The following is a 12,955-nucleotide window of genomic DNA, read 5'->3' on the forward strand; positions in this document are numbered from 1 at the left end:
CAGGACTGAACTAGGACTAAACCAGGACTGAACCAGGACTAAACCAGGACTGAACCAGGACTGAACCAGGATTAAACCAGGACTAAACCAGGACTGAACCAGGACTAAACCAGGACTGAACTAGGACTAAACCAGGACTAAACCGGGACTGAACCAGGACTCTAGAATTATCGCCAATCTGCTACTGAACTAAAGGTAAAAGGAGCTGTTAACTTGAAAAACACCACCACTTGATGACATCACAAGGTGGAACAGAGCGTTTTGAGCTTTGGAGATGAAACAGACTAATAATAAAGTGTCACTCAAACATGTGAATGAAACAAAACACAACTCCAGGTCTGTTTTTGAGGAGGAAACAACATTAGAACACGACTTAAAGCTACAAGAGTCAGTTTTGTCTCATATCTGAGCTTAAAGTGTTGATAGTTACACACAAACCTGCCCAGACACAGGTAGAACGAGCAAACACGAGACTAAACACACACCTGAGGGTCGTGTAGGCTGCACATGCTCCTCCCGTCCGTGTTCTGGAGCGGGCTGAGGGCGTCTTCGGGGCTTTTCTTCTGCCCAAACGTCTCCAGTTGTCTCAAGTCCAACATCGACTTGACCATGAGCTCCAGAGCGCCGACCCGGTGAGACCAGCGCCGACGGGGACGTTTACCCAGCTCCGGAGTCACCGCCCTGGGCTAAAACACGGCAGGAAACGGGTAAGAGGTCAGGACAAACGCTACGAAAACCTGTCTCTGTAGGTTCACCGACAAAAGGAGCAAGAAAGACATTTATTCACACGTATAAAAAGTACAAAAAAAATATAAACGCTCTAAATTAAAGGTGCTATATGACACAAAACTGACTCTTGTAGCTTTAAGTCATGTTATAATAGTGTTATTGTGTCAAAAACAGACCTGGAGTTGTGTTTTGTTTCATTATTAACACTTTATTATTAGTCTGTTACATCTTCAAAGCCCAAAAACGCTCTGTTCCACCTTGTGATGTCATCAAGTGGTAGTTTTCATTTAAGTTAACGGCTCATTTTTACCTCCAGTTCAGTAGTAGATTGACAATTTAAGCTGAAATCGTCCAAATGATTCCAGAAATGATGGTGTGTGGAGTTTAAAAACACAGCGGAGCACTTCCTGTATCGCCACATGATGACATCACAAGGTGGAACAGAGTGTTTCCTCAGCCTAAATCTGCAGGTTTGTGCGTTAAACATGTGTGAATGAAACAAAAAAACAAAACTCCAGGTCTGTTTGTGACGAGGAAACAACATTAAAACAGATAAAAAAAATTGTGTAATATTTAAAGAGTTTTATCGCAGCAGGAACATTTAAAGCAGCACTGTGGAATTTTCCTGGTGGAGACAATCTGCCACCTGCTCGTCTCTATGGAGAAGTTTTGCTCAGTTAAGAATGATCAGTCACAAGTTTTAAGCCATATATTAGATGCTGCGTTTAAATAAAATAAAATAACTGTTTTTCAGCATAATTTTTACATTTTTCAAATTTTAAAGTGCACATAATACTCTGTTCCACCTTGTGATGTCATCATGTGGCGATACAGGAAGTGCTCCACTGTGTTTTTAAACTCCACACACCTTCATTTATAGAATCATTTGGATCATTTCAGCTTCTGGAATTACTGCCGATCTCGACTGAACTGAAGGTAAAAGGAGGAGGAGTTAACTTGAAAACTACCACTTGATGACATCACAAGGTGGAACAGAGCGTTTTGAGGTTTGTAGATGTTACAGACTAATAATAAAGTGTGACTCAAACATGTGAATGAAACAAAACACAACTCCAGGTCTGTCTTTGAGGATTTTAACATGACTTAAACCTCACAACAGTCAGTTTTGTGTCATTTAGCTCCTTTAATATTATTTTAAACATGTCCTTTTTGAATCTTCTGCTTAAATCTTTATAAAAGCACAGATCAGGTGTTTCTGCTTAAACCTTTAAAAAAGCGCAGACCAGGTGTTTCTGCACAAACCTTTTTCAGCTCCCAGTCGCGTCCTTCATCTGAGCCTGTGGACGAGATTCATATTTATGAGCCACATTATAATCGACACAAAAACCTTCAGAGCGTTTCAGTCACAACATTTACATGAAAATAAAGAGACAGAGCAGCAGGTTTAAACACACGACGAGCAAGAACTAAACCAGGACTGAACCAGGACTGAACCAGGACTGAACCAGGACTGAACCAGGACTAAACCAGGACTGAACCAGGACTGAAGCAGGACTAAAACGGAACTGGTCCGGGACTAAAGCCATGGAGATTTTACTGGCGATGCTAAATGCTAACGTTAGCGTTCACCAGTAGAACATCCGGCGGTTTCACTCGAGCTTTTATTTATATTTTTCATATTTATGTTAAACATTATAATTATGTCCATAGTGACTTAAAGTGATTTTATTTCTTTTACTCATATTCTCCGTGTGCAGCTTTACTCTGATCTGAGTTTTCACCTGTGTCGTCCTCTTCTTCTTCGTGGCTGCTGTCGGAGGTCACGGCGTGCTCTTCTTCTGTGGCGGCGTCTTCCTGCTCGTGGTCACTTTCTGAGGAGACGCCCCCTAGAGGCAGAGCGCTGTACAGCTCTGCCCTAAAACAGATAAAGGTGAGGACTTTGACGACGTAAAACATCTACATGTTTAAATGAAAATCGATCGAAAGACACAAACTAAATCTTCATCCTTATTTTTCTGCTTGTTTCCATGGAGATATCATAGCTTTGCCTGGCATTTTCCAAAGTATGGCATTAAAATAATACTGTAACTTTTCTGTAAGAGCATCTGCCTCCTGCTGGTTCACACGTGTTATTACTTTCCCAAAAATATTCAACAGTATGGCATTAAATGTATCTATTTCCATGGAAACAAGCAGGAGACACACCAGGGCTAAACCGGGACTAAACCGGGACTAAACCAGGACTAAACCGGGACTAAACCGGGACTAAACCGGGACTAAACCGGGACTAAACCGGGACTAAACCGGGACTAAACCAGGACTAAATCAGGACTAGATCAGGACTAAACCAGGACTAGATCAGGACTAAACCAGGGCTAGATCAGGACTAAACCAGGACTAAACCAGGACTGAACCAGGACTGAACCAGGACTGAACCAGGTCTAAACCAGGACTAAAACCAGGACTAAAGCAGGACTAAAGCAGGACTAAAGCAGGACTGAACCAGGTCTAAAACCAAGACTAAACCAAGACTAAACCAGGACTAAACCAGGACTGAACCAGGTCTAAACCAGGACTAAAGCAGGACTAAAGCAAGACTAAAGCAGGACTAAAACAGGACTAAAACAGGACTAGACCGGGACTAAACCACCAGGTCAAATTACAGGTCAGATCTGTGAAGAGGCGACACCACTCACAGTTTAGCTCAATAAAACAAATACAAAATGGACGATAAGTTTGATCCCAGGCAGAACAATAACATCTCCACGGAGACAGACGAACACACCAGCTGAAATGTTACACAGTGCTGCTTTACATAACACTCTATATCACCACCTGCTGTCCGCCCGGTGTATGGACGCGCGGGGGTCGTCTTTGAGCTGCCGCAGCCTCCGTCTCATCTTCAGCGTGAGCTCCGGGGCCAGTCTCCACACAAAGATACAACTTCAACACAAGAGAAGAAGAAGAAAACGCCGCACATTAAACTTTTATATTTCTATTTCCCCGAGACCGAGGAGGAAACACGGCTCTCGGCGAAAAATGACTCAAAGACACTGCTGATTCCTTTGTGATCGAATTTAAGGCCGTTTCAGGAGAACTGCTCTATTAATTATACAGGAGCTGGAACATTTTACCGTAACCATAGCGCCGCGTCTCGATGACATCACTACACTCCATCGACCAGTCACGTTCAAAACACAGACGGGGGCAGTTAAAATTAATATTGATGAAGTTAATGGGTCTATATTTCATGACAAAGTACGACGCAATCAACAGGGGAATCTGGCTGTTGCGCCCCCATCTGGGAGTATGACGTCATTACATTCTAGTGTCTGAAAAAAAAAAAACAGAGAAAAAGGGAGTCTGCTGTCCCGGGACGCAGGGTCTGAGGGCCCAGAATTTAACTTTCATCTTATTTATTTATAATAGAGGGAGGCCCATGTGAGGACTGAACCAGGACTGAACCAGGACTGAACCAGGACTGAACCAGGACTGAACCAGGACTGAACCAGGACTGAACCAGGACTGAACCAGGACTGAAACAGGACTGAACCAGGACTAAACCAGGACTAGATCAGGACTAGATCAGGACTGAACCAGGACAAAACCAGGACGGAACCAGGACGGAACCAGGACGGAACCAGGACTGAACCAGGACTGAACCAGGACTGAACCAGGACTGAACCAGGACTAGATCAGGACTAGATCAGGACTAGATCAGGACTAGATCAGGACTGAACCAGGTCTGAACCAGGACTGAAACAGGACTGAACCAGGACTGAACCAGGACTGAACCAGGACAAAACCAGGACTAAACCAGGACTAAACCAGGACAGAACCAGGACTGAACCAGGACTAAACCAGGTCTGAACCAGGACTGAACCACGACTGAACCAGGACTGAACCAGGACTAAACCAGGACTAAACCAGGACTAAACCAGGACTAAACCAGGACTAAACCAGGACTGAACCAGGACTGAACCGAACCAGGACTAAACCAGGACTAAACCAGGACTGAACCAGGACTGAACCGAACCAGGACTAAACCAGGACTGAACCAGGACTAAATCAGGACTGAACCAGGACTGAAGCAGGACTGAAGCAGGACTGAAGCAGGAGTAAATCAGGACTAAACCAGGACTGAAACAGGACTAGATCAGGACTGAACCAGGACTGAACCAGGACTGAACCAGGACTGAACCAGGACTGAACCAGGACTGAACCAGGACTGAAACAGGACTAAAGCAGGACTAAAGCATCCCGTGTGTGTGATAAGGTGTATGGTCCCTCGTCTCGGTTCATGCTCCTTGGACCGCGTTTGTGGACCTCGACAGCCTCTCTGATCCAGCAGTAGTATTTTGTTGCTTTGACCCTGGCCTTGTTCCCGTCTACGATGTGGTTTTGTCTTTTGCAGAGGTCGGACATGGCTGATTTCATATTTTGGCTGATTTCATATTTTGGCTGATTTCATATTTTGGCTGATTTCATATTTTGGCTGATTTCATATTTTGGCTGATTTCATATTTTGGCTGATTTCATATTTTCCTGCTCTGTTTGTTCTTTTACTGGTCATTTGTTTTTGCCATTTCTTCCTATTTTGTTGCATAATAAACAAAGTATCTCATGTATTACGTCACATTTGTGTTGTGGTTCTATTCTGTCCTGTGGTTTCATTAATAACTGTCTGAGGGGAAGCTTACGCCCCCTAGTGTCTGACCGAGTAAACACGAAACATCACTCCACCGCTATGTGACGCTTCTGAGGAAAATACAGGAAGTGAAACATGAAAAGCAGGAAAACAAACTCCCGTCTGACAAAAAGAGTCGCTCATTCTAAGTTTAAAGATGAAGACAGGATGAACGTTTAGCAAAGAGCGCTACAGACGTTTTATACCTGTCGGCTGAGACGGAAATAAGATGTTTGCAGTCGTTGGTGAACTTCAACCCAGTGATGATCTCTGAAAGAAAATGGATCAAACTTTTCTTAATAAAACACAAATGATGATTTAATTCATGACAAAAAAGACTGTGTATATAAATGGGCATAGCTAACGTGCTAGCGCTTCCTGCTCCATCAATTCTGGCTCCAATTCACTTTCTATTGTAAAACTGTGTCCTCTCTCTGTCTCTGCTGCTTCAGACTCATTTTGGTCTTAAATGTTTGTATGAACCCTCTACGATCCTGGGGTTTTTATTTTAATTTGAGTTATTTTGAGATTTTCTTTTATTTATTTTTTTGTTTTTGTTTGTTATTTTTGTCAATAAAATCTTTTTTTGTTATTTTGAGGGTTTTTTTTGGTTTATTTTCTTTTTTTTAGTTATTTTGAGAGTTGTTTTTTTTTTTTAGGGGGTTTTGGGGTTTTTTTCTTAGTTTTTTTTTGTTATTTTGATTTTCTTGTTTTTTTGTCATTTTGAGTTGTGTTTTTTGTTATTTTGAGTTTTTTTTGTTATTTTTATTATAATTTCTTTTAGTTGTTTTGAGTAATGACATTTTTATTTTTTTTTCTTAATTTTTTTTTGTTATTTTGAGTTATTTTTTGTTTTTGTTTTTACTGTGTCCTCTCTTTCTAACTGCTGCTTCAGACTCATTTTGGTCTTAAATGTTCGTATTAACCCTCTACATGATCCTGGGGTTTTTATTTCACTATTGTGTCTGTAAATCAAGATATGAACATTAAAAACAGACAAATCAGGCGCCTTCTTTCGCTGAGGTCGCTCCCGTTAGCGTTAGCAACAGGTTTGATTGACAGCGTTGCTAAGCGCCTGCTCCGGGCTAAACCGGCGGTGCAGACTGGAGGGGGCGTTACCTTCAACAGCCTCGCTCTGGATTGGCTCTTTGGTTGCTATGATACTCGTGGTCGGAATTCAGAATATAGAACTCGTCTCCAAATTAGCCGCTATAACTGCTACGCTAATCAACACCTTTAACCCGACCTCTTAATCCCAACCCGTTAAGTAAGTTATTAATCATTTTCAGTAAGATATTTGTTCATTATGAGTTAAGTGGTACCTCAGTTTGAACAAAAGTGACCCGTACATAAGTGTTTGTTCTTACCCGAGTGTCCGAACATGGAGGCGACGCACTCTCCGCTGTAGAAGTCAAAGATGCTGATGTTTTTGTCAGAGCAGCTGGTGGCGATGTACAGACCAGAGGGATCGATCTGAACCTGTGACCAAATGAAACGCCGAGTTAATACGGGTCTTAGAGAAAATGAACAGTGAACGTTTGAAATAAATGACGTCACCTTCAGCAGACTCCCGTCTTCACTCACAGAGCCTTTGTACGACTTCCTCTGTTTCCCCGAGCTGATGTCAAAAAGTCTGACCACAAACGACAAACGACAAACAACAAACGACAAACGACACACGATATGAGAGAAACACTAATGATGAGCGAACAGTTTCAAGGACTAGACCAGGACTAAAGCGGGACTAAACCGGGACTAAAGGGGGACTAAAGCGGGACTAAATGTGGACTAAATGTGGACTAAATGTGGACTAAATGTGGACTAAACCGGGACTAAAGCAGGACTAAAGTGGGACTAAACCAGGACTAAAGCGGGACTAAAGCGAGACTAAACCGAGACTAAACTGGGATTAAAGAGACTAAACCGGGATTAAAGTGGGACTAAAGAGAGTAAACCGGGACTAAACCGAGACTAAACCGAGACTAAACTGGGATTAAAGAGACTAAACCGGGATTAAAGAGGGACTAAAGAGAGTAAACCGGGACTAAACCGAGACTAAACCGAGACTAAACTGGGATTAAAGAGACTAAACCGGGATTAAAGTGGGACTAAAGAGAGAGTAAACCGGGACTAAACCGAGACTAAACCGAGACTAAACTGGGATTAAAGAGAGACTAAACCGGGATTAAAGTGGGACTAAAGAGAGACTAAACCGAGACTAAACTGGGATTAAAGAGAGACTAAACCGGGATTAAAGTGGGACTAAAGAGAGACTAAACCGGGACTAAACCGAGACTAAACCGAGACTAAACTGGGATTAAAGAGAGACTAAACCGGGACTAAACCAGGACTAAACCAGGACTAAACCAAGACTAAACCAAGACTAAACCAGAACTAAACCAGAACTAAACCAGGACTACTCCGGATAAGAAAATAAATGGATGGATGGTGATAATTTTATGCAGAATTACATCACACCTCAAAGTTGTGACAGGTTTATTTCTTGGGGGGAAACTACAAACACAGTATTTTTATCCGGAGCCTCCACAAACAGAAACATGCGGCACTTTTAAAATGACCCACTGTGGAAAATCATCTCCACAGACACAGACCTGATGCAGCGGTCCTGACAGCCCACCGCGGCGTATCGACAGGTCGGGTCTACGCTCATGTCGTGCAGAGTGCTCTTCCTCACCGAGTGATGGGAACGACGAAACACAGCGCCCCCTTCAGTCTGGGAGGAGACACAAAACACAGAGTTGAGTCGTCCGTATTTCACCCGCCCTTCAACGACTGGAACATAAAAATCTGTACGTAGATGGTTAAAGTGGTCAGACGGGAGAGTGATCGTCTTAAAACTGGAAAGTTGGAAGTTCAATTCCAGTTTTAGCTAGTTTATAAGGTCGTTGTGTCCTTGAGCAAGACACTTCACCCAGCCTCGTCTTACTACTTTTTATGAAATTGCTAATGGTATTTATTCATTTTTAAAGACAATCTAAAATTTGGAATATAGTACAGAGATAAAATTACATCTGAACTGCATGTGATTTTGTGGCCAATTAATATAAAAACCCCCAAAATGCACCGTTGTCATAGAAATTAACAAACTAAATGGAATTAAATTATTCTGTACTCTTCTCTTTTAATGTTTTATGATGATTATTTATGTTTTCATTTGTTGTATTGTGATTTTCGTGTCTTTCTTATTCTGTAAAGCACTTTGAGTTACTCTGTGTGTGACTTGTGCTGTAAATAAAATAAACTCGCTCGTGCGTCACGTCAAACTGCCTCTAGTTCCATCTTTGTTTAATTTTTAAATATCATAACTTTTGAATGTCACCATGTCCTCAAAATGGTGCATATAAACAGGAAGTTGAAGCTGTAGACTAGTTTATATAAATGGACATAGCTAACCTGCTAGCCGCCGCGTTACAAACAGGAAGTGATCATGTGTGCCATCGACTCTGGCTCCAATTCACTTTCTATTGAAAAACCGTGTCCTCTCTCTGTCCCTGCTGCTGTCTGACTCATCATTTTGGTCAGTAATTACTAGTACACACAGCAGAAAGTACCACAGAAAGTATCAGTAATTACTAGTACACACAGCAGAAAGTACCACAGAAAGTATCAGTAATTACTAGTACAAACAGCAGAAAGTACCACAGAAAGTATCAGTAATTACTAATACACACAGCAGTAACTACTACAGAAAGTACCAGTAATTACCAGTACACACAGCAGAAAGTACCACAGAAAGTACCAGTAATTACTAGTACACACAGCAGAAAGTACCACAGAAAGTATCAGTAATTACTAGTACACACAGCAGAAAGTACCACAGAAAGTATCAGTAATTACTAGTACAAACAGCAGAAAGTACCACAGAAAGTACCAGTAATTACCAGTACACACAGCAGAAAGTACCACAGAAAGTATCAGTAATTACTAGTACAAACAGCAGAAAGTACCACAGAAAGTATCAGTAATTACTAGTACACACAGCAGAAAGTACCACAGAAAGTATCAGTAATTACTAGTACACACAGCAGAAAGTACCACAGAAAGTATCAGTAATTACCAGTACAAACAGCAGAAAGTACCACAGAAAGTATCAATAATTACTAGTACAAACATCAGTAAGTACTACAGAAAGTACCAGTAATTACCAGTACATACAGCAGTAAGTACCACAGAAAGTACCAGTAATTACCAGTACACACAGCAGTAAGTACCACAGAAAGTACCAGTAATTACTAGTACAAACAGCAGTAAGTACCACGGAAAGTACCAGTAATTACCAGTACATACAGCAGTAAGTACCACAGAAAGTACCAGTAATTACCAGTACACACAGCAGTAAGTACCACAGAAAGTACCAGTAATTACTAGTACAAACAGCAGTAAGTACTACAGAAAGTACCAGTAATTACCAGTACACACAGCAGTAAGTACCACAGAAAGTACCAGTAATTACTAGTACAAACAGCAGTAAGTACTACAGAAAGTACCAGTAATTACCAGTACAAACAGCAGTAACTACTACAGAAAGTACCAGTAATTACTAGTGCAACTACCATAATGTCTCGCTTTAAAATACAGTCCAGCCTCACTGATAACTACTTCAGTATTTACAGGTACAAACAGCAGTAAGTACAACAGAAAGTAACTAGCGCTAGCAACAGGTTTGATTGACAGCGTTGCTAAGCGCCCGCTCCCTGCTGAACCAGTGGTGCGGGCGGCGAATGGGCGTTACCTTCAACAGCCTCACTCTGGATTGGATTGGCTCTTTGGTTGCTATGATACTCGTGGTCGGAATTGCAAATGTGGAACTCGGCTCTAAATTAGCCGCTATAACTGCTAGCCTCGATTAGCTTCATTCGACTGGAGCTGAACGCTGTGGGTGACGTCGCTCTCACTCTGTGGTTAAAATATATTAATACCTTCGTGTAAATTTCAGGATGTCGCTTTTATCCTGGTAAAAATTACAAAAAGGCAAGTGGGAAAAACGCCTGTGATCATGAAAACCCAACAGTATCTTAACGATCCCTAAAGTCACAGGTTCATAAATCAAGACGTCGATGTTTTTGAGCCTTCGCCAAAACCTCGCGTCCTAAATTCAATCTGACCCGGATCTTATTTTCAGAACGTTACACAACTTCAGACAAAGGAAACCTGCCCCAGTGACCCAGAACACGCAGCAACCAGAGCCTTTGTGATTCACGGAGATTAGTTATGAAACCAAGCGCATTTATGAACTTTATAAAACCCCCGTACGCAGAAAACTCGCTCTTTAAATCAGTCGTGCAGTTGGTTTTACCTCGTGAGCCGTGCGGAAGTAGATGCTCTTATCTGCCCCGCAACTGATCATCCCAACTTTGTCGTCATTGGCTGAAAAAGTAAAAAAAAAAAGGTCATTATTTTGTGGAAACTTTTCTGTAACGGCTAAGGGCCAGATTAAAAACTAAGGAATGAATTAACCTCCTGAGACCTGGTGTCCTCATCTGTGGACAACACCTTTTGGATTGTTTAGGCCACAGTGCAAATTTTTAGAAGAACAGCAACAAGAACATGTTCAATTTTGAATATTTCTAGGAGTTTAGAATATTTATTTATTTATTCATTTATTTTTATCTATCTTTATTTGATTTGATTTTTTTTATGTTTTTTAAATTATTTTTTTTATTTGATTTGATTTTTTTATTGTATTTTTATTGTATTTTTTATTTTAATTTAATTTTATTTTATTTTTGTATTTATGTTTTATTTGATTTTATATTTTTGTATTTTTATTTGTTTTATAATTTTTGATTGTATTTTAATTTTTATTGATTGATTTATTTATTTATTTTTTTTTTTTTTATTTAAAGGCATATATCTTCCTGGACCTGTCAGCAGCACAAATGAGACACATTGATCCTAGAGGCACAATTGTTTCTCATTTTGTTTTTTACAATGTCTGTGTTCAAGCTCTTAACAGTTTTTGCAAATAAAGTCCTGCAAGAGCTCGGGTCTCAGGAGGTTAAAAAGTAAGGAATGAATTAAGAGACTAGACAAGTCAACAAATACCAAATGTCATTTACCATATTGACATTTTTACAATATTATTTAAAACATCACTAAAGTCAAACACTACGGGACTTTTTCCACCCGCTGTTCGAAATGGAGGTGGATTCAGTGTGAACTATGGCTGTGGTTTCCTCTTAAATCCGACGTATTCTGTAAAACGGACTTTTCAGAGCTTTGTTTTAGTCGTTTCTTCTCATTCGTATTTGGAGTGATTCATGTTTGCGTCATTTTTAATCGCTTATTTTCAAGACGCCATTTTGTTGATCTACTCACGTTTAACCGCCACTGTGACGTACACGCAGGGCCCCGAGGCCACCAGGGGGCCCCCAAGAGCTCATACATTTATATTGAAAATAACATAATATCAAGTTTTATTCAACACAGGGTTTGTTTGTTTACAGCAGAGTAAATATCCCTCGAAAATAATTACATTTAAAAAAATATTTATAGTAGTAAATTATCTGCTGCTGTGTTTGATTTTGAGTCGGGCAGAGGTGAGGACAGCTCTGTGTTTACACCGGAGCAAGGACCCGACAGAATGGAAATGTAAGAAACACACAACTGGACACACAACTGGACACACAACTGGACACACAACTGAACACACAACTGGACACACAACTGGACACACAACTGAACACACAACTGGACACACAACTGAACACACAACTGAACACACAACTGGATGCACAACTGGACACACAACTGAACACACAACTGAACACACAACTGGATGCACAACTGGACACACAACTGAACACACAACTGAACACACAACTGGACACACAACTGGACACACAACTGGACACACAACTGAACACACAACTGGACACACAACTGGATGCACAACTGGACACACAACTGAACACACAACTGAACACACAACTGGACACACAACTGGATGCACAACTGGACACACAACTGAACACACAACTGAACGCACAACTGGACGCACAACTGAACACACAAAAATCCACCAGAAACTAAGAAAAAATGTCTAGAATTTTAAAACTCTTGACCCCCCCTTATATGTTTGTGTCGTTCTTACGTGTTTGTGTCATTCTTATGTGTTTGTGTGTTGTTCTTACGTGTTTGTGTTGTTGTAGTTGTGTCGTTCTGGATGTTTTCAGTCTGATGTTGTTCAGATAAACACAAAAACAACTGGACAAAGTGACGAGAGTCAGAATGTGTCAAATGTGAATCACCAACACCTGTACACGCCCACTGTGCCACGCCCACTGTGCCACGCCCACTGTGCCACGCCCACTGTGCCACGCCCACTGTGCCACGCCCACTGTGCCACGCCCACTGTGCCACGCCCACTGTGCCACGCCCACTGTGACACGCCCACTGTGACACGCCCACTGTGACACGCCCACTGTGACACGCCCACTGTGACACGCCCACTGTGACACGCCCACTGTGTCGTCCGCTCTTCCTTCTCCAGTTTTATTTTCTTAATCGTTGATACTCGTAGGATTCGGCAGCGTCGTGTCGTCATTTTGGTACAAA

At 41.4% G+C, this 12,955-nt stretch overlaps 1 protein-coding gene across 1 annotated transcript in view; it reads right to left on the reverse strand.

The window, feature by feature from the left end:
• Nucleotides 1-12,955, reverse strand: part of LOC117392573 (mitogen-activated protein kinase-binding protein 1-like) — a 56,727-nt gene that overhangs the window by 17,345 nt on the left and 26,427 nt on the right. The window contains exons 14-22 of the mRNA XM_055232189.1: nucleotides 10,695-10,765; nucleotides 7,990-8,111; nucleotides 6,935-7,010; nucleotides 6,745-6,856; nucleotides 5,584-5,647; nucleotides 3,526-3,633; nucleotides 2,472-2,605; nucleotides 1,993-2,027; nucleotides 486-686 (exon numbers count right to left, since the gene is read on the reverse strand). Coding sequence (XP_055088164.1) covers nucleotides 486-686; nucleotides 1,993-2,027; nucleotides 2,472-2,605; nucleotides 3,526-3,633; nucleotides 5,584-5,647; nucleotides 6,745-6,856; nucleotides 6,935-7,010; nucleotides 7,990-8,111; nucleotides 10,695-10,765 — 923 coding nt within the window. The remainder of the gene's footprint in view (nucleotides 1-485; nucleotides 687-1,992; nucleotides 2,028-2,471; nucleotides 2,606-3,525; nucleotides 3,634-5,583; nucleotides 5,648-6,744; nucleotides 6,857-6,934; nucleotides 7,011-7,989; nucleotides 8,112-10,694; nucleotides 10,766-12,955) is intronic.

The sequence above is a fragment of the Periophthalmus magnuspinnatus genome, chromosome 24 (genome assembly GCF_009829125.3).
Source record: "Periophthalmus magnuspinnatus isolate fPerMag1 chromosome 24, fPerMag1.2.pri, whole genome shotgun sequence".
Classification (NCBI taxonomy): Eukaryota; Metazoa; Chordata; class Actinopteri; order Gobiiformes; family Gobiidae; genus Periophthalmus; species Periophthalmus magnuspinnatus.